The sequence below is a fragment of the Temnothorax longispinosus genome, chromosome 6, assembly GCF_030848805.1.
Source record: "Temnothorax longispinosus isolate EJ_2023e chromosome 6, Tlon_JGU_v1, whole genome shotgun sequence".
NCBI classification, from domain to species: Eukaryota; Metazoa; Arthropoda; class Insecta; order Hymenoptera; family Formicidae; genus Temnothorax; species Temnothorax longispinosus.
The window spans coordinates 8685996-8709965 of NC_092363.1; the positions used below are offsets into that span (position 1 = coordinate 8685996).

Below are 23970 nucleotides of genomic sequence, written 5' to 3' on the forward strand. Positions count from 1 at the left end.
TGAAGTTTCCGAACGACTTCATCTCTGTCACACTGGTACAACCCGAACGTTTCCGAACAGCGTGAGCCTCGGCGGGTGCACCCGGGTGAAGTTTCCGAACACAGCTCTACCAGCGCTATCACGTGACCAACAGACCAACAGATAGCTGACAAGTAATCGCCGCGCACGCCGCTACGATGAAAACCTTGTAGGTAAAAAACAAAATGGCGGGAAACGCTGACTACCGCGTATCTTACACTATTAATATTTCAACCTCCTAGCTACTATGCGCCACTTTCGTGGTTTTTCGCTAATTTTACCGATTCTTTAGAACAAAACGCCACTTTTTTGTTCCTCGATACCTTTGTCGTTATCAAGAGAGAATGTCTTCAATTGTTTTGATCTGCAATATGATTTATCAAAGAAATGTTCGCGTTTCTTTTTTTTAGTCTCATTCCACGACCGAGCGTACAGCGTACATACATTCCGCATTCAATTCATTGTCAGCCGTAGTCAAAGGATTAAATTCGCTTCAGAAATTGCTCGCGAATCGGTGATGCAAATGGTTTATTTCCGAACAAATTTTTATTTTTTTTTAATTATGTGAACTATTCTAAATTCCCGCCAAGAATTATTTCAAGTGCAAAGTCGATCAATCTCAGATCAACTTATCGATATGTCTGTTATGTTACTAAATAAATTCTGATTAACTTAATCAGTAATTAATGTATCAATACCTGTATTATTTTGTTAATAGGGGTATTCAAATAAGTTAGAGTTTAACGGTTTGACAGGTTATGTCGGGTTAAAGTCGAGTAAAAAGTTAATTTTTACACTTTTAACCCAAAGATTAATGTGATAGGTTAATGAGTCACTTATGTATTTTGCATAACCTTAAAGAGTAACGCGCCCAAAGTTAATTAATTAACTTTTTACTCGACTTTAACCCGACATAACCTGTCAAACCGTTAAACTTTAACTTATTTGAATACCCCTAATATATCCATACAATTATTAATTTTTTCTTTAACATATGGAAAAAGAAGATTGGGTACAATTAATAGGCACAACGCATTGTATTAGTTAAAAACTCTGCTTTTAAGTTTGATCGTGAAGTTAATCATCAGTTATCGCTTTGAAGTTAACTCTGATTTTGCCAGTTGATCGATTAACTTAATTGGAGTTTGATCGAAGTCGTTCTAAGATAATAAAATAAAGTTAGCTCACCCAAATGAAATCCGCCCATATTTTTCTCGCGTAATCGAGCGCCTGCTCACGCAGATCTATTACGTGTGCAAATCTGCGAGGCGACCAGTTGGCGATCGATTTCTCGTCCTCGAAACCCGTCGACGATGCATTTAAATCAACGTTCAGCGAATGATACATCTCGCTCCTCGTACTGATCCATTTATTCAGTATCTTAATCGAATTGTCGACATTGTTGTCGCTGCGTATCCTGAAACGATTAAAATAAAATCTTCGAGTCTCAACTCGACTATTTCGCGAAAATCTTACGCAAAGCGTGTCCGTAAATAAATTACATTGACAAGTGAAGATACGAAGGGCATAATAAATAATGTAACACATTTTTTTCTCATTCAAGATTTGTTTTATTACAGTTTTACATACATATTTTCCTCATAATTCTTTTGCTACAAAAACCTATTTTTCAACATAGTCTCCATTCAATTCTATGTGGCTTTACGCAACCTAAATCTGAGAACCTGTATGCCCTTGCAGTACCACTCTGCTGATCTGCCTCTTAGCTACTTTCTTACTTCGGCTATGGCTTCCTTGTCATTGCCATATATCTTTCTGCGGATTGCATTTTTCAGAGAACCAAAAAGATAAAAGTCAAAAGGTGCAAAATCCAGGTTGTAGGGTGGACTGCCCTGATTTAAAAAATCGATAGGAAACGATAGAAAACAATTGCATCGTTTTTAATCGTAGTTATGAATCGGAAGTTAACAAAAGAAAAATCATTAAATAAGAGCAACACGCTTAGCTTTATGTAGGTGGGGGAGGTGCTCCGACGCAGGCGGAGCATCTCTTCCGGATAAAAAAACTAACCCTAAGCCTATTTCTAAAAACTTAAAATTAAAATTTGGTCGAAATAGGCTTAGAGTTAGATTAGTTTTTTCATGCCTCTCCCCCCGCCTACATTTTCTTTATAATTTTCCTTTTTTTATAATTTTATTTTTATCATATCGCCTCACATTGCAGCTGCATTAATAGCGTTCACAACGCGTTATAGAATTTTCACATTTGCAGAACGCGTTATGAGCGTTTTTGAAAGGGCCATGACAAACTTCGCTTTGTGGCCAAAACGCGTTGTGAAATGTTTTTTTCGCTCACTGAGCGATTTCAATGTTTGGGCGTAACATATATATGTTTATATAAACTTATTTGTTTATTTTGACCTAGAAAATATTTCCCTAAAATAGTGCCGTGTAATTCTGAAACGCCCTGTATATAATATATATATATATATATATATATATATATATATATATATATACATATATATATATACACACACATATATATATGTTACAGTCAAAGCCCGAAACGCAGGCATTCCTAGGATTGACTAGTCAATTTTGGGGAACGACCAAGCGTCTTAGTCAAAGCCCGAAATAAGTTTTGCGTTTCGGCTTTTGACTAGTCAATCCTAGGAATAACTAATACGGCTAGTCAAAGTTAGAAGCTAAAGAAAAATTACTTCGGACTTTGACTAGTCAATCCTAGGTGTGGCTTAATTCGGATTGTGTGACTGTTAACAAATAAAATCAAGATTTTTTTAACTAAATTAAGTTCTTATTGTTATTAATGCCCCGCGACGCGAGATATTAAACGTTAAAGTTGACAGGTATCAGGTTATGATTCCTGTTATACCAACGAGCTGTAGCGACTACGGCGACTACTGGCGACTACGAACATGCCCTGTGGCCACATGCGCATGCTCAGTGGCCGCACGCGCATGCAAAACTGCGTCAATTTTAAATGAATCAATCGTGCAGAATAACCAAGCATCTCGATTCAAGCAGTTAGGTCTCACGCTGGGAGTTTCATTAGTTTAATTATGCGTGGGAAGCACACACACACACACACACACACACAACGGGGGGGGTGCGAGGGGGGGCCTTCGGCCCCCCCCTCCCCCGCACCCACCCCCGGTAGGCTGCGTGGACCTCGCTTTACAACATAAAGTACATGCTAAGTTGTAAAGCGAAATTATAAAGCACATGCATGGAGGGGTGCAAGGGGGCTTACATGCGTGAGCGCACGTGAACAGAAAGGCTTTTCTCCCCTGCACCCTCCCCCATGCATGTACTTTATAATTTCGTTTTACAACTTAGCATGTACTTTATGTTGTAAAGCGAGGTCCACGCTGCCTACCGACGGGGTGGGTGCGGGGGAGGGGGGACCGAAGGCCCCCCCTCGCACTCCCCCGTGTGTGTGTGTGTGTGTGTGTGTGTGTGCTTCCCACGCATAATTAAACTAATGAAACTCCCAGCGTGAGACCTAACTGCTTGAATCGAGATGCTTGGGTTATTCTGCACGATTGATTCATTTAAAATTTGCGCAGTTTTGCATGCGCGTGCGGCCACTGAACATGCGTATGTGGCCACAGGGCATGTTCGTAGTCGCCAGTAGTCGCTACAGCTCGTCAGTATGACAGGAATCATAACCTGATTCCTGTTAACTTTAACGTTTAATATCTCGCGTCGCGGGGCATTAATAACAATAAGAACTTAATTTAGTAAAAAAAAAACTTGATTTTATTTGTTAACAGTCACACAGTCCAAATTAAGCCACACCTAGGATTGACTGGTCAAAGTCCGAAGTGATTTTTCTTTAGTTTCTAACTTATTTGACCAGCCGTATTAGTTATTTCTAGGATTGACTAGTCAAATGCCGAAGTGATTTTTCTTTAGTTTCTAACTTTAACCAGCCGTATTAGTTATTCCTAGGATTGACTAGTTAAAAGCCGAAACGCAAAACTTATTTCGGGCTTTGACCAAGACGCTTGGTCGTTCCCCAGGATTGACTAGTCAATCCTAGGAATGCCTGCGTTTCGGGCTTTGACTATAACATATATATATATATATATATATATATATATATATATATATATATATATATATATACAAAATTTGAAAATTTTCTAATACCGATTTTCCCAAAGATTGGTAACGAAAAATTATACACTTTGTGGCAATCCCCGGGAAATTCTACCCCTACTTTATATAATTTTTTAAAATTCGGTCAATTAATTTCCGGAAAATTTAAAAAATGTAACCGATTTCCAAAAAGATTGGTAACGAAAAATTATACACTTTATAGCACTCCCCGGAAAATTCTACCTTTGTTTCATATATAATTCTTTTAAATTCGGTCGATTATTTCCCGAAAAATTAGAAAAATTAGAAAAATCGGTTTCCAGAAAATCGGTAACGAAAAACTATACACTTTATGGCACTCCCCGGGAATCTCTACCCCTACTTCATATATTTTTCGTAAAAATTCGGTCCACTAACGAATGAGTAGTTCGCGGTCAGACAGACATACATACATACAGACGACGGTACTTATATTATATAGATACACACACATATCGTCAAGAACATGGCCCTGAGTAAAGACTTCCGCACAATGAAAAATATAAGAAACAAGGAATAGATATTATATAGCGATTAGAAATAAGAAATCAGGAATAAAGTTGGTGTAGCATTAATACACGGCTTCCGATAGGTTACAAATATATTGCTTGTGTTATTCCCTGTTTCTGTTGTTTGTGTTTTTCATCGTACATCCAAGTTTATTCCTGATTCTTTAGTCCTAATCGCTAATATCTTAATTGTTCTTTATATTTTTCATGGCCCCAAAAGATCAGTCTTCATGTCCTTCAAACATACACAAAGTTTCATCAAAATAACCCAAGTAGTTTTCAAAATTTTTGGAAATAACAAATTTTTCCTTCAACTTTGACACCTTGTATATATTTTTGAAACTAAGTCGTTTCGGACATATGGTCATAAGAAGTTTTTGTCTTAAATTTGAGGAATTACCTCTTAAAATCTTTTAGAGTACTTGACTATCAACCTGTATAATAAATCACTGATCGTTACAATAAAGTAATAAAAATAGATAAATGTTTAATTTATACATTAATTCCTTATTAGCAAGAGATAAAAAATCGTCTCACAGATTTTAGATTTTATTTGAATAGAATTGTACTTTTCTTCACACATTCTTAATAAAATTGCTATATAGAAGATTTTATTACGAAAAGAAAGGTATCCTATTGAGGTATATCAAAAACCCCATATTATTACATTGAAGTCCAACTATTCATTCTCACTAAGTAATCTCGTCAAATATAAAAACTTGCACATTGCTTCCTCATAGTTTTTAAGTGTGCAAGTAGAAACTTGCACATTGCTTCCTCATAGTTTTTAAATGTGCAAGTAGAAACTTGTACATTGCTTCCTCATAGTTTTTAAGTGTGCAAGTAGAAACTTGCACATTGCTTCCTTATAGTTTTTAAGTGTGCAAGTAGAAACCTGCACATTGCTTCCTCTATGAGGAAGCCTGTTTTTTATGCATAATTATTAGTAGATATTTATTAATTTGGCTTCCTCATAGAGGAAGCAATGTGCAGGTTTCTACTTGCACACTTAAAAACTATAAGAAAGCAATGTGCACACACAAGTTTCTACTTGCACATTTAAAAACTATGAGGAAGCAATGTGCAAGTTTCTACTTGCACACTTAAAAACTATGAGAAAGCAATATGCAAGTGTCTACTTGCACACTTTTTTTATGGTTAGAGTATCATTAAAGATACTTACACACTTTTTAAGCAGAAATCGGTAACTCTCTCACCGATTCTCGCAAAATTCAAAACAACCTTCTTTTAATAATACTCTATATAAAATTACATGTACATCTTATACACTTTTTAAGCAGAAATCGGTAATCCCTTCACCTGTCCTTGCCAAATTTACTAACAATCTTTTTTTAAAATGATACTTTATCCATCAAATAACTTAGAGTAGACCGAGGCGAATCGGATCAATATAAGTTTTAAGACAGTTTTCGTTATAGTGTTTTTTTTTTCAAACGAGCTACTTTATCGTGCTAATTAGTAATCCGATTCGCCTCGGTCTACCCTATATATTTTTTAGACAGAAATTGGTAACCCTTTCACCAATTTTCGCGAAATTCAAAACAACCTTCCTTTAATGATACGTTCTATATATAAGATTACATGTATAACTTGTACACTTTTTAGGCAAAAATCGGTAACCCCTTCACCGATCATTGACAAATTCAACACCAACCAACCTTTAATGATACTCCATCCATAAAAAAAAATTAAGCTCGATATCTCAAAATTTGCGGAAATTAGGGCAATCATATAAATTTTTTTAGATAAAAATCGGTAACCCCTTCATTATTAGTAATTTTTATTAATTCTATTATAACAGCTACGATATCGACAATGTCGACCTTACAAGCGTTCTCTCCACAGACCATCAAATACTATACGTACAATACCAACGTTGTCGTCTGCGTGTTATATTTTTAATTTTAACCCTCAATTAGCACACATGTGCTAATTCGCACCACTTTTTTTTGTTCAGCACTTTATATATTTCAATTTTTCATATAAAAATCATTTCTTTTTCGTAAAATAAAGTGCACTACTCGATTGCCAGGGAAATTTTACATAAATTTTTATTAAAAATGACTGAGATACGACAGTTATAAAAGTTGTCAAAATCTCAAATCGCACTAGTGTGGCATTTGAGGTGGCCCAACCGAGGTGTGCTAATTGAGGGTTAATTATACGATAGCGCTAATGTAGCAAGATTTGTCAACCATTTGCGTTAAAATAGACACTGAGGATGGTTCAATGTTTTTTTAGAACTGAAACGTCTGTAATTTTATTGTAATACATTTAATATATTAACACTTACATCCCGTTACGGCTTGATGCTCTTTATTCTTTAATTTAATTTTTAATTCTATTATATTCTTCAGTTTCTTCTACCCCTATTTCATATATAATTCTTTAAAATTTAGTTAATCAGTTCTTGAGTGAGTTATAAAAATTTTGGTAAGTTTGGCTATTTTTTTAAACAGAAATTGGTAACCTTTTTATTATTAGCAATTTTTATTAATTCTATTATATTCTTCAGTTTTTTCTACTCCTATTTCATATATAATTTGTTAAGATTTGGTTGATTAGTTCTGGAGTTATAAAAATTTCGGTAAATTTGTCACATAAACACACATACACACATACACACATGCATACATACGGACATTTTTTTTAATGCAATATTTCGACGTTTTAGAACATAAGAAACACATTTGCATCAAAAACTAAAAAAATAATTGTTTCTTCGGTCTTTTCTACCCCTATTTCATATATAATTCATTAACATTTGGTTGATTACATCTAGTTTTATATGCGATCAAAGATCCATATACGATGTTTATGAAAACAAAGCTTCCTCTATGAGGAAGCAAAAATGGGCCTGCTTTTCTACACTCTATATATCCTTAACAAACAAACATTTTTGCTAATTGTGAGACAATTTTTTATCTTTTGCTAATAAGGAATTAATGTGTAAATCAAACATTTATCTATTTTTATAACTGTATAAACGGTTAGTAATTTATTACACATTTTTTTTCTCAAACAATCGCTGATTTCTCATATTAAAATTCAAAATAACTTGACATGATGGAGCAATTTTGGGCAGCGGCATTGTTTTTTGTGACCGAAAATCTATAAAAGACACCTTCTCTGATTAGAACTACTTGACCAAAAAGAACCCCGCACACATCTTATAGAATTTGCTGAAAATGTAGTATGATGTAGTTCATGACGTCCTGATCAAAAGTTCTAATAGGACCGAGTTAAAAAAATGGACAGTTTCCGAGATTACAGAGGGTCAAAGGTAAATAATAGTGCAATATTCAAGAATTCTATCTTTTGAGCATATTCGTGTGTGAGCGGTGCTGTTGTGTGCGTATAATATGTGCGATTTTGCATATGTGTGTGTATTTGTGTGGAGCGTAACCTGGTGTGATAATATCCCGGGAAAAATAGATTATATAATTACAATATATATAATTATATATAAATATATATGATTATATGTGATTATAAATCATATATGTGATTAATAAATCATATATGCACTCATGTATGGATATATATAAGATTCATATGGAAGTATATATAGGGGAGAGTTGGATATTACCGAGCCCCTAAGAACTGAAGCGTATATCTAAGCTCAGAAATGCTTCAAAAAAACAAAATGTGCAGTTTTAGATAGGTAATTTATTTGGCTATCCATATATCATAGCAATAATCTTGAAAGTTGAACACAAACTGAAATATTAATAATTTTCCAAAAAATGAGAAAACGCGGTATTATCAAACTGTCTGATAATATCGTGACCAGGCCTGATAAAATCGTGCCCAGTGTAATAAAACCGTGCCTATAAAAATTACTCTGGCTTCAGCCAGTGACATGAAGTAGAACACAATAACAAAATGTTTTTTTATATTTATGCATTAAGGTAGCTGTCTCGCTACGTGCTAGTCATGTGACTGTTTGTAGGTTTTCACGTTCAGAAATATATTTCAGGCAATTTTTGCTAAGGGAAAAATAATTTTATGAATTATGGTGTAAAATTTCATACGTGACAAAGTATGTTACTTTTTCCAAATTATGTGATTTTTCTCATTTGACTCCGTTTTGATCAACTGATCATGCGAGTCGTCGAGAAAGGTTACAAGTGAGGTTACATCTCCTTTTCGATTGAATTTTGACAATTACTGAGAAAGGGTTTCAAAACGCATGACAGGGGTGTCAATCACTATCCAATTCGGCTAAGAAAGACGAGCCCCATAACCTGCAACTACAGTGATTAGCCAGCGGCGTTGCCAAGTCTTCCCAACCTTACCTCGACCAACAAATGTCTGCTCGATTACCGCATTTTCACTAAAATAAACTAAAAAATTAGCAGCGAAATCTCCGGTAACCTATATATTTTATGGTTGCATTGGATTCTTCGAAATCTAATGTACAAAAAGCAATGTTTTTTTCTCACTTCATCTAATCGAAAAATACGAAAATATGTGATTGAAACCGTGATAGAGCCTTCTTTTCTGTATGAAGTAATACAAAATTTGTGATTTTCGAAATCGATTTTCTAGGGTAAATAGTCGGTAAGGAGCCACAGAAAAAATCGACTGCAAAACTGATCATATAATTTGATATAAAAACCGAAATCGAAAACTTTATCTAATACATGCCCTGACGAGACAGCTACCTTAATATCGTCTGGTAGGTACCTACATATAAAAATAAGTGAATGTGTTAACAAATAACGATCATTATAAATTCAAATCAAAATCTAAGCAACGATCTTTTCTGTAAGCATCTTACATTGTAAACTAAACAGTCTTGGTAACTCTTTAACACACAGTTATCGTTATACCTATGAGTATTATACCTTGAGCGTGAAATTATCAAACTCAATTATTTTACTTTACAACCTTAAAATATATAGGTAAGAAACGCGTGTTTCTAAAATCACTTTGCAACCTAATTTTATAGCGTTTTAGCCTATCAAATCCGTCAAATTTATTTCTCTAATGTAAATATTATATTACTCACCTCTTATCAAAACTACCAGCAAAATTGCAACGAATAAGCAGAAAAGCTTCCAGAGCGCAGTGTCTTTACACGGACGGCCGGAACGAATTGACGGCGCATGCGGTTGGGGTATTTCATGTTACTCTATGATATTAACATCATTGTAGGCGCGTAATACAAATAGTTATTGAGTTAAACAATGGCGCGGAATTGTTAACCGCGCGGTAATATCCAACCCTCCCCTAACCCTACATAATTATATATAATTTCATGTAGCGTTATATATAAAAAGCAAAATTTTTCCGTACTTATATATGATATTATATATGATTATATATGATTATATATGATTATGTGTGATTATATACGATTATATATAATTATATAGGCGATTAAAATATATTTAAATATATATAAATGTTTCATATACAATTTGACATGATTATATGAGTTTATATAATTTATATATAAATTACATATAAGAAGCATTTATCCATGTAGATTATATATGATTATATATAATCATATATAAACTTTAAATTCTGATTATTCAATAGATGGCATTCGATAGGATTCGTTTCTCGTATTTAAAATTTGACGAACAGTGGTATAAAAACAGTATCAAGAGACACGGCACTGTCTCACGTCAAGCAGTGCCAAGGGGTATGCTAGCGTCTCATTTTGCGGAAACTCACAAACTATTGAGAGTTCTGACTTCCTTTTCAATAGTTCTAGAGTTCCTGATAGTTTAAACAAATAGTTCTGGTCATTAAAGCCAAAAAACGCGTCAGTACAAACTGAGACGCTAGGTTCACGCAGCGTCTCACTTTGTCCTACACAAGTTCCACCGCTATATCTTATCAGATTTTGCGAGATCTATAGTTCTATAACAGTTCTATAAAAAGTTCTGCCATATAAAAGCAAAAAAATTAATTATAAGTTATTAAAACCAAAATTACAATGTAATGAGTATACCGAGTTAAGACGCTAGTTGAAATCTCGAAGTTCCGATTTATATAAAATATTTTTCGAGTAGTTCTGAGCATATTAAAGCATTTTTTCTAAAAAGTTCTCGGCACTAGCAATGTTGTATAATTTTTAAATAAATTAATAACGCTCGAGAATCGAGTACTTTTTGAGAGAATGGGGTGAGACGCTATACGATTTTTAACAGTTTTGAAAGTTCTATTATAATTCTCGTGTAGTTCTGAACGTGTTCTAACGTTTTCTAAAGAGTTCTGACGATAAGCATTATTTATTCATTTTTTAAATAATTTTTATCGCCCGAGGAAGACGCATTTACGGGTAAATGGGTGAGACGCTGTACAAAATCTCGGAGTTCTGGCTTATATATAATATTTTTCGTATAATTCTGAGCATATTCAAGCAGTTTCTGAACAGTTCCAGGCATTAGTAATGGTGTGCGAATTTTGTATGATATATAAACATTAGAGGAAAGTCCCTTATTATGAGATAAGCTCCTAATATGCGATAGCGGGGTTTCTGCTAAACTAATAAGTTCTATTTGTTGGTTCCACCATGAACTTATTGCCCTTGGTGTAAAACCTATTTAGTAGAAAATTCAATGTTCAATCGTGCATGCACTCGTTACGAATATCGAAATTGTGAATTTGGATGTTGTCAAGTTCCATGAAGATAAGACTTTGAACCTTGTTTATAATATAATAAATAAATATTTGACAATGAGTTCTGTATGCAGCGATAGAATAAGGTCGTATTATAGAAAAATGCAGGATATGTCGAGTTGCTTAATTGTAGAAGATAGATTTGGTGATCGCGAAACCGCAAAACGTGGGGTCCGTAATATGAGATATTCAGGGTAACGATCATTGCTAGAGTATGAAGGTTATATTGTACAGTAATAAAAAGAGGGAAAATAGGGTAGACCAGGGCTAGAAGGCACACGGGTAAGTTGTCACAAAGCTTATATCTCACTTAATAGATTGAGTGGAATATTCTTCTTTATAGTGTAGGTTGCTCCTATCGTGTTAGTCGGATGTACGAAATAGCTCGTTTCAAAAACATCGCATGTGATATTTACAAGCACTTTTTAAAAATTGAAGGTTGTGAGTAAATTTTTCTTATCTCCATTTTTATTATTCCGTTGGTTTTTGGAATTACTAGTCGTAATTTCTTTTTAGTCATAAGGAACATTGTTTTAGGTAATTTTTCCTGTATTTAGTTAACCGTTATTGCAACATAGTTTATAAATATAATATTCTTTGTTCAAAATAACCGTTCGGGGTAAGGTGTCTCAAATGAGATGGGATTAGTTGTCGTGTATTTCGTCTGCTGTTACGTGGAGGTTTTTTCAAATTTCCTCGGGTGAGGAATATAAAGGTGTCTTCTACCCAATGTAATTGACACAATAAATGTAAACCTATAATGTTATTACTATCTGTCCTCCAAGTTTAAATGATCTTATCGATTTGTTTTAAAAATTTTAAAATGATATGCAAAATCTTCCAATTTCTTCTCTTAATGAGATTAATAACATCTATGGCAGCAAAATATCCAACAGCTCTAAGGTCAGCATCCATAGTAATTCTCAGATCATCGAATCTTCGACACTGCAGCAGCACATGGTTCAAATCCTCTCTCTCACAACCGCAATCACATCTCTCACTATCCACGTATCCTTTCCTTTTCAGGGACGATCCCAGATTGTAGTGGTTAGCTCTCAATCTATTAATAAGCGTGACAAAATATCTGTTCTTGTCAAGACCCCAGAACCAGGGCCTCCTTGCCTGGCGATCGTAGAAATTTCTGAAGTAAAATATCCCCTTGTGCGCAGACTCCGAGAAAATCGATTCCTGAGTGGCCTCCCATGTCATCCGTCTAACGCCAACCATAGCGTCCCCCACCGGAACAGCGATGGAGGGGACGGCCTCCTCACATGCCGCCTCTCTAGCGAGAGAATCAGCAAGCTCGTTGCCGAGTATACCGACGTGCGCGGGAATTCAAACCAATACAACTCTCTTATCAAGGATGTGCGTCAAATCATACAGTAGTCTTCTGGCCTCCGTTACATACGGGTTCTTGTGAACATTAAGATGGTTATTACGAATACCCTGCAGAACGGACTTACAGTCCCAGAGAACAACAATATCACGCTTTCTATGTTTCGACTGAGTGGACATAAGCTGTAAGGCAGACTTAACCGCGAACGCCTCCGCAGTAAACGAGGAGCACAAATATGGCAGACTTATCTTATATCCCTCATCCTGATCACAGACTACTAAACTGGCGCCGGTAGACTGCTTGTCCTCGTCATATGAACCATCCGTAAATATTATCTCTGGGGACTCCAGACCATGTTCAGAGACAATATCCTGGATCAGGATCCGATCCGGATATTTTTTGTGTTTTCTATTCGTTCCAATATCCAAGTCAACGACAGGCACAAAAGTATGAGCCCCAAAAGAGCCCTAAAAAATCTCAAACTTACGAGGCGGGCCAAACATAGCTCTATTCACCAAAGATCTTTTCCATATTTCAGATAAAAGAGAGAATCGGTAAGTCGGTAGCAAAAAACGAGAGTACCCCTCACAATCAAACATACGCTGTAGCTTCTGGCAAAGACCATTCTGATTATATACAATTGTTTTATTGACAAAATTACCCTCCAGCATAAAGGCACGATCTCGCAGGGACCTCACCTTGGCCTCCGCAACAATGACGTTGTTTGGGGTGCTGTTCCTATATCCCAAGGCGGTACGAATGCCCATATACTGAGCCCTCTCTAACTTGAGCTGAAAAGCTGCGTCCCTGGGGAAGTAGATGAAATTACCATAATCTGTAACGGATCTTACTAAGCTTTTGTAAAGCATAAGGGCCGTGTTGGTCTCCATTCCAGATGAGACTCGGCATAGGTACTTCAGGATAGAATTAGCTCTATTGACTTTTCCTTCTACTTCTTGCACATGGCGATGGAAAGTCAACCCACTATCAAGCCAGATGCTCAAAAATTTAGCCTCGCCGCTGTTGAAGACGTCCACACCCTGCACCCGGATACTGAGATGTCTGTCAGTATAACCGCTCTTGGAAAATTCAACCAAGACCGTCTTTTTGGGTTCGAGGGCCAGACCAATCGCACTAAGTCTCTCAGCGATGATGTTAACTGCGCACTCAAGAAGTTCTCGATTCCTTCGTTTGCTGACACCCGACACGTATAGCCCAATATCATCGGCAAATTCGACCGCCTCCACACCCTCGGGCAAGTCAGCACATAATCCCTGAGTGAACAATGAATACAGAACCGGGCTGAGAACGGCGCCCTGCGGGAGCCCCCTATAGACAAGGCGATCCACAAATTCTCGAGAATTTATAATGAATCTAACTCTTCTACAGTATAACCACTTACTGATAAATCTGATTATGCCAATAGGGCAGTTGAGCGCCATCAATCTGTCCATCATGATCCAATAGTCCACACAGTCATACGCCAACGACACGTCCAAGAATGCCGCAAGAGTGTACTCATTCGAGCTGATAGAAGCGCGGATGTCAGATGTAATACGGGTCAAATTATCAGCACATGATCTACCCCGTCTAAAACCGCTCTGCGAGCGACTAAATTTCTCCTCACTTTCTGCCCACCAGATCAATCTCTCGTTCATCATCCGTTCCATCAACTTACCAACGCACGATGAAAGAGAGATGGGCCGGACCTTTTCCCGACCAACCTTGTCTATAAATATGACCTGGTAGAGCAGCCAGTTCTCGGGCAACACATCTGTAGTCCAAATTGTGTTAAAAAGCTCAAGCATACATATCCTACCGGACTCCGGGAGTAAGCGCAACATCTTACACTCCATACCATCGAGACCGGGGGCAGAGTCTCTTCTGGCCATAGCAATGGCTCTATCCAGCTCAGCCCGCGAGAAAGGCACCTCAAGTTCCCCGCAACCTCCACAGCACCCAAAATCCTCCACAGGCCTGCAACCCACAGTGGGAGGGACAATAGATCTTCTAATCTCCGATTCTCTATTTATAGTCTGCCATTTGTTCCATTCTACATTCTTTCTAGCATTCTTCATAATACGGATAGTGTTCCACACGTAACCCAAGCCCGTAAATTTGTTGATACCGCTACAAAAGTTTTCGAAATTCTTTTTCTTTTTACTATTGGTAGTTTTCTTCGCCAGTGCACAACGCCTTTTATACTCAACCCAGGTGTGCAGAGTCTTATGCCTTTTAAATTCAGTAAAAGCTGACTTCCTACCACTGACAACCTCGTCACACTCCGCATCCCACCATCTGTGTGATCTCTTCCGCGTTTTCGGATCGTCTCGAACCGGCTCAATGTGAGCATCCTTCCTACCAGACGCATAAGCAACAGATTTTTTAAGGATTTCAACGAAGCAATTGTAATAATAGTCGAAATTCGCGGAGAAAAGGTGTACGTGCGGAAGAAGCGAAGCATCGATATCATCGGACACCAACACCTGAAAGCGGGACCAGTCAGTCTTCTTAGATGAAATCCTGTTGGACAATTTTCTATAAACCTGTGTTTGATAGTCGAGCTCAAATAAAATAGGGAAGTGGTCACTGCCCCAGGTCTCCTCCAATTGCTGATACACAACCCTATCCAAAACTCCAGGCGAGCCAAACAAGAGATCTAAGTTCGAATCGCGTTGGCCAGTATATCCCGACCGCGATCTGGTATCAGTATTCACGTACAAGAAATCTTTGTCACTCATAATATCAAACAATATTTCCCCACTGTCCTTAGTGGTGTCACAGTTCCATAGGGTGTTATGTGCGTTCAGATCTCCAAGGATAATAGTGTCCTCTTGATATCCACGAATAGAGTCAAAAATGGCACGAAAGTCATGTCGGGCAATATCCTTTCTTGAGTGTCTGTAAATAGCGACGATATTGAGATTGTGTTCCAAATTTTTCGTTTTAAGACAAATGACGTCATACCCAACGGGAGGGGCGATGATCGGCACAACGTCAAACTCGATATGAGATCGCACCGAGATAGCAACGCCACCACTACCTAAAAGATTCCTGCTGTTCAAAGTTCTAAAACCAGAAAAGAATACCTGGCTGGGCTCCACACACCTGGTCTCCGTGAGGACGACAATGTCAAAATCCATGACGCGCCTAGTGAGCTCGTCTTGTGACTTCTATTATATAGCCCTGGCAGTTCCACAGTAGGAGTCTGAATTTAATAAGCAGAACGGGGAGTTCTCACGGCCCCCCTCGAAGCAACTATTCTGCTGTCCCTTCTAACAGACACCGATTCGTCACAAAAACCTAAGCGTTCTCTCATACTCATGGGGGGTCCTTCCCCGACCACCTCCCCATCATCCGCATACATCAAGGCATCAATCAATAGGCTCCTGGCTTCTGGGGCCCTCCGCAGCAAAAGCAGAATTTTTTCGATAATCTCTATTATAAGTAGATCGCTCTGTGGGCGAGGCGGATCGCCCCGCACGTCCGTGGATTCACCATTCCCTCGAACAACCTCCGACCACGCTTCTCCATTGCGAGAGGCAGAAAGAAGAATGCCCCTCTTGTCCTTAGTTATATCACCCTCTCGAGGATCAAATTGTTTATAGTAATTGCGAGAGATATCATGCGATGAGCTCCGTTTGTCCCTAATATTATTCTCGGCCCGGGATCGTCGTTCCCGGTTGTCAGATGAGTAAGATGAAGTAGGTGGAGGCGACTCGCGCTTACCGCGTCCCTCCGTTCTTGTAGTCTCGGAGTATGACCTGGTCCTGAAGGGCACCGGCAAAGCCGGCCATGCCACTGGATTAAGAAATCTATCGTGGCTATCCACTGGGGCAGGATCGCCACCCTCAACAATTCTTCTCGCCCTGTGGAACGTAGTATTCTTATGAGCCATAACGACATTAATATTCCTATTTTTTTCGAAAAGAGGGCAGCCTCTGAAAGTTGATCTGTGGGGGTCTCCACAATTACAGCATCGTACCGGCTTGGAGCATTGACTGTGTGCCTTGTCTCCACAGATTATGCAGCGAATTACACTTTTACAGGCATTTTTGATGTGGCCGAATCTGAAGCAATTAAAGCATTAACGAACCTGTGGCACATAAGCTCGAACTCTAAGGTTGACACCGTTAGAGAATATGCTCAAATCACGTATACTATTATCCTAAATGTGATGATTATATTGTCAGCAGCCGATAATTTAGAGATCTTGTTCACCGGATCCCACTTTCGTCGATACATTCGTTCTAACCTGAGGATTCTCGACTTATCCTCGATAACCGTCCATAGTTCAGGAATAGTCGAAGGCCAGTCCGTAATCACGCCCTTACAAAAAAATGAGCGCTGCTCTAAATTGGCCTTTAATTTTATTGGGGCCTTAAGCTTATCTATTTTATCCAATGCAATATTTGCGTCAACAAAATCACTGAATTCAGCTTCAGCAGCGAAATGATTAATCATAACTACAGTGGAAGGGCAAATCTGTAACTCAGCTAGAACCATCCAGATTTTTATTAGGTTCCTACCTTTTTTGGTCAAAGTTTGATCGGGGGGGAAACGGAGAGTTATAATCGCTTTAGTTACCCTTAAAGTCATCTTCGAATCTGACAATTCTCTGAATTTCACTTGGAGCATCCCTCGAAGAGTCACCCCTGATAAGGGCCAGATCGCGCACGTTGTATACTTCCCTGTCGATAGCCTCGTGCGTGATATTCACGCTGCTATCACGTGTCGTGTTAGGAATGCTCTCGGTCACGACGGTATCACGTGAACGCAACTATCACCGGCTGCATGATCCCCAACAGGAGACAAATGAAGGGCACTATCATGGTTATTATTGCTATTGTTCGGGGAGGCTTGGTTGATTAAAAGTTCGCTTCCCCGATTATCTTCAACATTATCTACTTCCATATTAATTTCAGGTACATTGAACACCACTTCTTTATTCTGTCGTTTATTCAGCTCCTCGTTCCTCTGTTTCTTGGCGGATGTATGTTTGCAGGATTGCGTTAAAGTCCATTCCGCGTCCGTGGAAGAATCCTCTGTTCTTAATTCTCTGGTGATCTTGTCAAAATCAAGCTCAGATATACCGGTTTTCATCCTCTTATTTGAGACCCGGCTAGGATCGACATCCTGAGACTGAGAATCATCGCTAGGGAGCTGAGAATCTTCGTCCGAAAGATCCATACGGTTTCTTTTCACTGGAGTAACTCCGCTCCCCCTCCGAGAGGGGAGCAACAAATTAATTAAGATATAATCCCTCCCGAAAGCCAATAGAGATCCACCCCCTGTGTACTAATTTTCGCACGAAACGTAAAGTCAGAGCTAAGATCAGGATAAGTAGCGCCGACACACGCGTCCGTCTCGTACCACGGCTCGAGCGGAACTCTGCTGTTACATGGCTGCGCTGTAGGTTATGTAAGGTTACGCATGCGTGTGAAATGATCGCCGAACCAACGTGCTTTGGCCCGTAGGGCCAATAAGCGATTACGCGATAAAATAGTGTTTTTAGACAGATTTTTGTTATTTTCTCCATGCTCAAAATCGCGAAAGAAAAACAGCTAGAGGTACAACTCCACCCGATATTATGCTTAAAGCTGTCAGAGCTGTGAAAATACATAACCTGTCAATCCGACAAGCTGCTTTAGAGTTCGATATCAACTATCGTACATTAGCTCGCTATTGCAAGAAGATATCAGAGGAAGACTATGTATGTGAAAATATTGCTACTCCAAACGATTTCTGTGGGTTATTCTGAGCTAGACAGATTTTTAATAAGTCTCAAGAACAAGAATTGGTAAATTACATTTTACGTGCTTCGGATATTTATTTTGGTCTCTCTCCCAAGAAAATCAGCACTTTGGCTTATAATCTAGCTTGCAATACTTAATTCAATTGAGATGCCTACATTCTGGATAAAAAATAAAATGGCAAGAGAAGATTAAAACAGGAACTATTTGTCGTTTCTTCTATATAAAAGATATGTGACAACCAACCCAGAGTCGTGTGACAACCAACCCTGGGTATGGAGTAAGTCGTCACATTTTCACGATCTTGCTTAGAATTAAATAACTTTTTTGTGTATAAATATATATAAGTCTAATATTTTTTTTCTTATACCTAAAAGATGTAGCTACATTATAAAGTACTATACAATATTATAAACTATTGCTAACATTTTTTTAAAAATCAGTATTTGAAAAGTGTGACAACCCGCCCCGGTCTCCCCTACTATGTTAAAGTTAAAAGAAGGTTTATACGAACTTATAAAAGTGTGCTGATGGTGATCGCATGCTCATGCTGGACGCACACTGGCTGCGCTGGAAATATTGAGTATAAATGGGTTTGCGATTATTGCAAATAAGCTTCTCCGTTACATTTGTATTTCAGAGACATTAAATAAAGTTTTCTAATTGCAATACCGATGTATTTTGCACTTCATTAGCGATTTCTCGGGGTATCTCATATTAGGAGCACACTTTTTCGATTTTGCATAAAGCTCATTTTTTACATATTTCTAATTTTCAGAAAAATTAATATTTAAATTAGATTTTACATTTCAGCATCTTAAGGGGATTCTATAGTAGTAGTAATTACCGACATTTTTTTATTGGAAGAAATCTTTGAATTAGCTTTACAGAATTGCAAAATTCTTTTACAAAATTAAAGTACGCACAAAAATCTACCCTGCGACATACGATTTCATATCGGAAACAAAAAAAAATTAAAAAATTTACTAATTTGGGCACATACAGCTGTCACCTGACGACAATAACAAAAATACTGCAGTTTATATATATATAATGACACCCAGGCAGGGTAGGAACAATATGTAGGAACAATATTGTTAAGAATATTTAAGTTCAGCGCGTTTATGTTGGCGAGTGTACAGACACATAATTCCTTATGTCATTCTATGTGACTGTACAGTAAAACGAGTCTAGCGCGACTCGGGTAACTTCGGCAGCTTTCGTGCCCCGAAGCGACTTCGAGTGGCAACCATGCGAGGCGGCTCTTCCCCTCTCTAGTCTCAAGTCTCATGTCGAGAGGAGAGCACGCGCCATACAGTTTATTATATTAATAAAGAGAACACGTTTATAATAAACTCTGAACGACTCAATTCCCCTCAGCCCGTTCACACAATTCCTGTCTCAACAAATATTGTGTAAATAGAACTAAGATTCAACGCCTAGAAAAAAAGATTTTCTCTAATAAAGTTTTATTAAGCAGAGTCACATCCAGGTTGATAGAATAAGCAGTATTGCATGTAGCGAGAGATGACGCAGCAATCGGATAAGGACAGATACCTATAGTTAGACAAAGACAGATATAGAGAAAACAGGATTAGAAATGTTGACATTATCGACATCGAGGAAGCTCGGCCTTCGTTATAGGATCCCCTTATAGCTTATTAAAATTCCTTTAAAATAACTTACTACATTTTTCAATTCTGCCCATACACTTATTCCGATAATCACACAAAATAGATGTGGTATCGCATAATAGGGGACTTCCTATATAAATCCTACAAAATTCGCACAACATTACTAATGCCTGGAACTGTTTAGAAATTGCTTCAATATGCTCAGAACTATACGATATTTTATATAAGCCAGAACTCCGAGATTTCATACAGCGTCTCACCCATATACCCATAAATGCGTCTTCCTCGGGCAATAAAAATTATTTAAAAAATGAATAAATAATGCTTATCGACAGAACTCTTTAGAAAACGTTAGAACATGTTCAGAACTACACGAGAATTATAACAGAATTCACAAAACTGTTAAAAATCGTACAGCGTCTCACCTCATTCTCTCAAAGTACTCGATTCTCGGGCGTTATTAATTTATTTAAAAATTATACAACATTGCTAGTGCTCTTTAGAAAATGCTTCTATATGCTCAGAACTACTCGAAAAATATTTTACATAAACTGAAACTTCGAGATTTCGCATAGCGTCATTAGCGTCTCACCTTCTTCCGTCATGATGACTTTTCAAGTAATATTAATTTTTTAAATATAACACAAAGATCCTAACGCTCGGAACTCTTTAGAAAATGCTTTAATATGCTCAGAACTACTCGAAAAATATTTTATATAAATCGGAACTCCGAGATTTCAACTGGCGTCTCAACTCGGTATACTCATTACATTGTAATTTTGTTTTTAGTACCTTATAATTAATTTTTTTGCTTTTATGTGGCAGAACTCTTTATAGAACTGTTATAGAACTATAGATCTCGCAAAATCTGATAAGATATAGCGGCGGAACTCGTGTAGGACAAAGTGTGACGCTGCATAAACCTAGCGTCTCACTCAGTTTGTACTAACGCGTTTTTTTGCTTTAATGGCCAAAACTACATATGATATATTAACCCGTTGTGGTCACACCTCCTAAAAATAACGTAGTGGTCACACGGGGTCCAATGGACCCCACAACAGTTTCCATTTGCGTTCTTTTTTGATGTATCGACTCAAACCTTGAACTGGAATTAATTTATGACTTCCTCTTGATAATCCAATAATTTAAAAAATTTTTTTATGTTGAAAAAACGCGAGAAAAAAATTTTTTTTTCGAGAAATTTAATTTTTTTCACAAAAATAGTCATCAAAATTTTTTGAGATAGAGTAAAAAAACTTTGTGCGTTTTACTCTCAAAATAATATACTTTTAAGAAAAAAAAAAAAAAAAAAAGCCTGGGGTCCACTGGACCCCATGTGACCACAACGGGTTAATAATAATTACAAATTTTATATATATATATATATATATATATATATATATATATATATATATGGGACAATCCACGTCACTTTTACCCCCCCATCTGTCCAAAATTGGTATGGACGGATTTTAATGACTAAGGGCGGAAAATGTTCGTCTTGAAAAGAGCTTTCGAAAGGCGTGTGGCATATATGCGCAATCCAACATGGCGTCATAGTTATGGCTGCTTAAAGGGATAAATTCAAAATTTCAGATTCAAGTACATGACGCCATGTTGAATTGCGCATATATGCCACACGCCTTTCGAAAGCTCTTTTCAAGACGAACATTTTCCGCCCTTAATCATTAAAATCCGTCCATACCAATTATGGACAGATGGGGTAAGGACAATTTACGTCACTTTTATCCCCCATCTGTCCAAAATTTGTATGGACGGATTTTAATGACTAAGGGCGGAAAATGTTCGTCTTGAAAAGAGCTTTCGAAAGGCGTGTGGTATATATGCACAATTCAACATGGCGTCATAGTTATGGCTGCTTAAAGGGATAAATTCAAAATTTCAGATTCAACATGACGCCATGTTGAATTGCGCATATATGCCACACGTCTTTCAAAAGCTCTTTTCAAGACAAACATTTTCTGCCCTTAGTCATTAAAATCCGTCTATACCAATTTTGGACAGATGGGGGGTAAAAGTGACGTGGATTGTCCTATATATATATTGTTGTGTGGCGAAAGTCACCGCTCCCTAATTGCGACACCTAGCTGTCAACGTTACTTCCGGATCTTGCCAAACTCACCTGAGGTGGCATTCCGAATCTTGCCAAACTCACCTGAGGTGGCCTTCCGGGTTTCGCAAGTGGCTTCCAGGGCATTCACCCGGAAGCAGAAACGCTGACAGCTAAGTCAGCACCGCGGAAGCTAACGCGCGAGAGATAAAAACCCGCCCTTCCGAGAAGCGGCGGGCAGTCTAGACCGAAAAGCTATAACGCGCACGACCGAATGTAATCGACTATACGAACGCCCGCAAGTCAGGGCCGTGGATTAAAAGCACCTGTGTAGTAAGATTTGTGTAACACTAAGTTTATTAAAAGCTATTCTACAAGAATCTGGACAAGTGTGTCTTCTCTCTCCCGGCGGATCCCAAAGAACTCCGTGCCGATCCTGTAACCCCAGGCGCGGCACAACAATTGGTGGCAGCGGTGGGATATCTGCTAACCGGACGAGAAGACATCCTGCCAGATCTAACGGCATCCTGCAAAAGAGAACGGATCATAAAGCGGCGGCAAAACATCCCGGAGAGGAACAGCCAGCCGGATCCCGAGTGAGCAACACGTGAGACAACGGTAGCAGCCGCCGAGTGTTATCAGCGACACCGGAGAGGCCCCGACCTACCGAACGGACTCGCCAGCCCGAGGCAACGCCACAGGGACGCACCGAGCCAGCGAAGCAGGGATACAGCGAAGCAGACACGACACAAAAACCGCGGAGCGGCCCTGCAGGACTCCGACACAGCAGAAAGCGGACACCATGCGTTGCGCGGCGGTACTGTAAGTCCGAAGCAATTTGTAAGCCGACTACGGCACGCGCCGAGCGTAGAAATAGCGAGCGTCCACCGCGATCGAAAGTCGAAAGAAACTTCGCGATTACAGCAACTACAACCGCGAAAGCCGAAGGAAGCTTCGCGATTACAGGAGACAAGTGTTAAACGCCAATAGATGTCGGACGACTTGTCCCGGCATCTCCCTATTAGTAACGCGTCCTTCGTGTTGAGCGAGCGCGCGCAACAAGCAATCGAGAATAGCATCCGAAACCGTTTTCGCGCCGCACGACGTACAGACCACGATTCTTTAGACCGCGTGCGACGAAACTTAGACGCACAACTTGCCGACGACGATACGCCAGTGCTCGAATTGCACCCCAACGTCATTATAGAACGCGAATTTGAATTTTTAGACGCTAGCCTTTGTAACACGAACGAGCAACCGCGAGATAGCCTAGCGGACGAACACAGTGACGATCACAACAGTGACACACGCATACTGCCCCCGACCGACGGTGACGCACGATCGGACACCTCGGCCGATACTCAGAGCGAAAACGCAGGGAGAGGAGAATTCTCCCTGACATCGTACGACAGCGATATATTTGACCCCGAGGAAGAAGATTATACCCCCCGGGCCGACAGAATGAGCCAGCCACGAGCTGCCGCGACCATTGCACCGCGCGAGGACATAACTCCTGCGCAAATTAACGCCGAGATAGCACGGCTTAGACCCGCGGAAAATGGGCAACCGCCCGAAGCCAACCAAAGTCGAGCCCCCGAGCCGACGCAAGTAAGCCCAGGAGCAATAAGCTCCGTGCTCACCGACGTCCTACGCATGATGCGCGAGATGCAGGAACGCATGGATCGAACAGAGGCTGCAGAGTTCGAGCGCTCTGTAGAAGTTCTGCGCGCAATCCGCGAGATGCAGGAACGCCTGAGTAGAGTGGAATCCGCCACTTACGATCGCTCCGACGCGCCAGGGCGACGCGTACGCAGCCTGGGCCCGCTGGACGTGACCTACGGGCGGACGCACAGCGACGTCCGTAG

General features: G+C 39.0%; 2 protein-coding genes across 4 annotated transcripts in view; both read right to left on the reverse strand.

Moving 5' to 3' along the window:
• Positions 1-23970, reverse strand: part of LOC139814470 (glycosyltransferase 25 family member) — a 114070-nt gene that overhangs the window by 66377 nt on the left and 23723 nt on the right. For 2 of the 3 annotated variants that reach the window (XM_071780741.1, XM_071780740.1), the window contains exon 2: positions 1207-1435. The exons of the other annotated variant lie outside the window; for it this stretch is intronic. In XM_071780741.1, the coding sequence (XP_071636842.1) occupies positions 1207-1435 (229 nt within the window). The remainder of the gene's footprint in view (positions 1-1206; positions 1436-23970) is intronic. 3 annotated transcript variants of the gene reach the window in all.
• The window catches only part of LOC139814476 (uncharacterized), a 172820-nt gene continuing 171325 nt past the window's right edge, over positions 22476-23970 (reverse strand). The window contains exon 2 of the mRNA XM_071780751.1: positions 22476-22632. Within this exon, the coding sequence (XP_071636852.1) occupies positions 22622-22632 (11 nt within the window). The 3' untranslated portion in view covers positions 22476-22621. The remainder of the gene's footprint in view (positions 22633-23970) is intronic.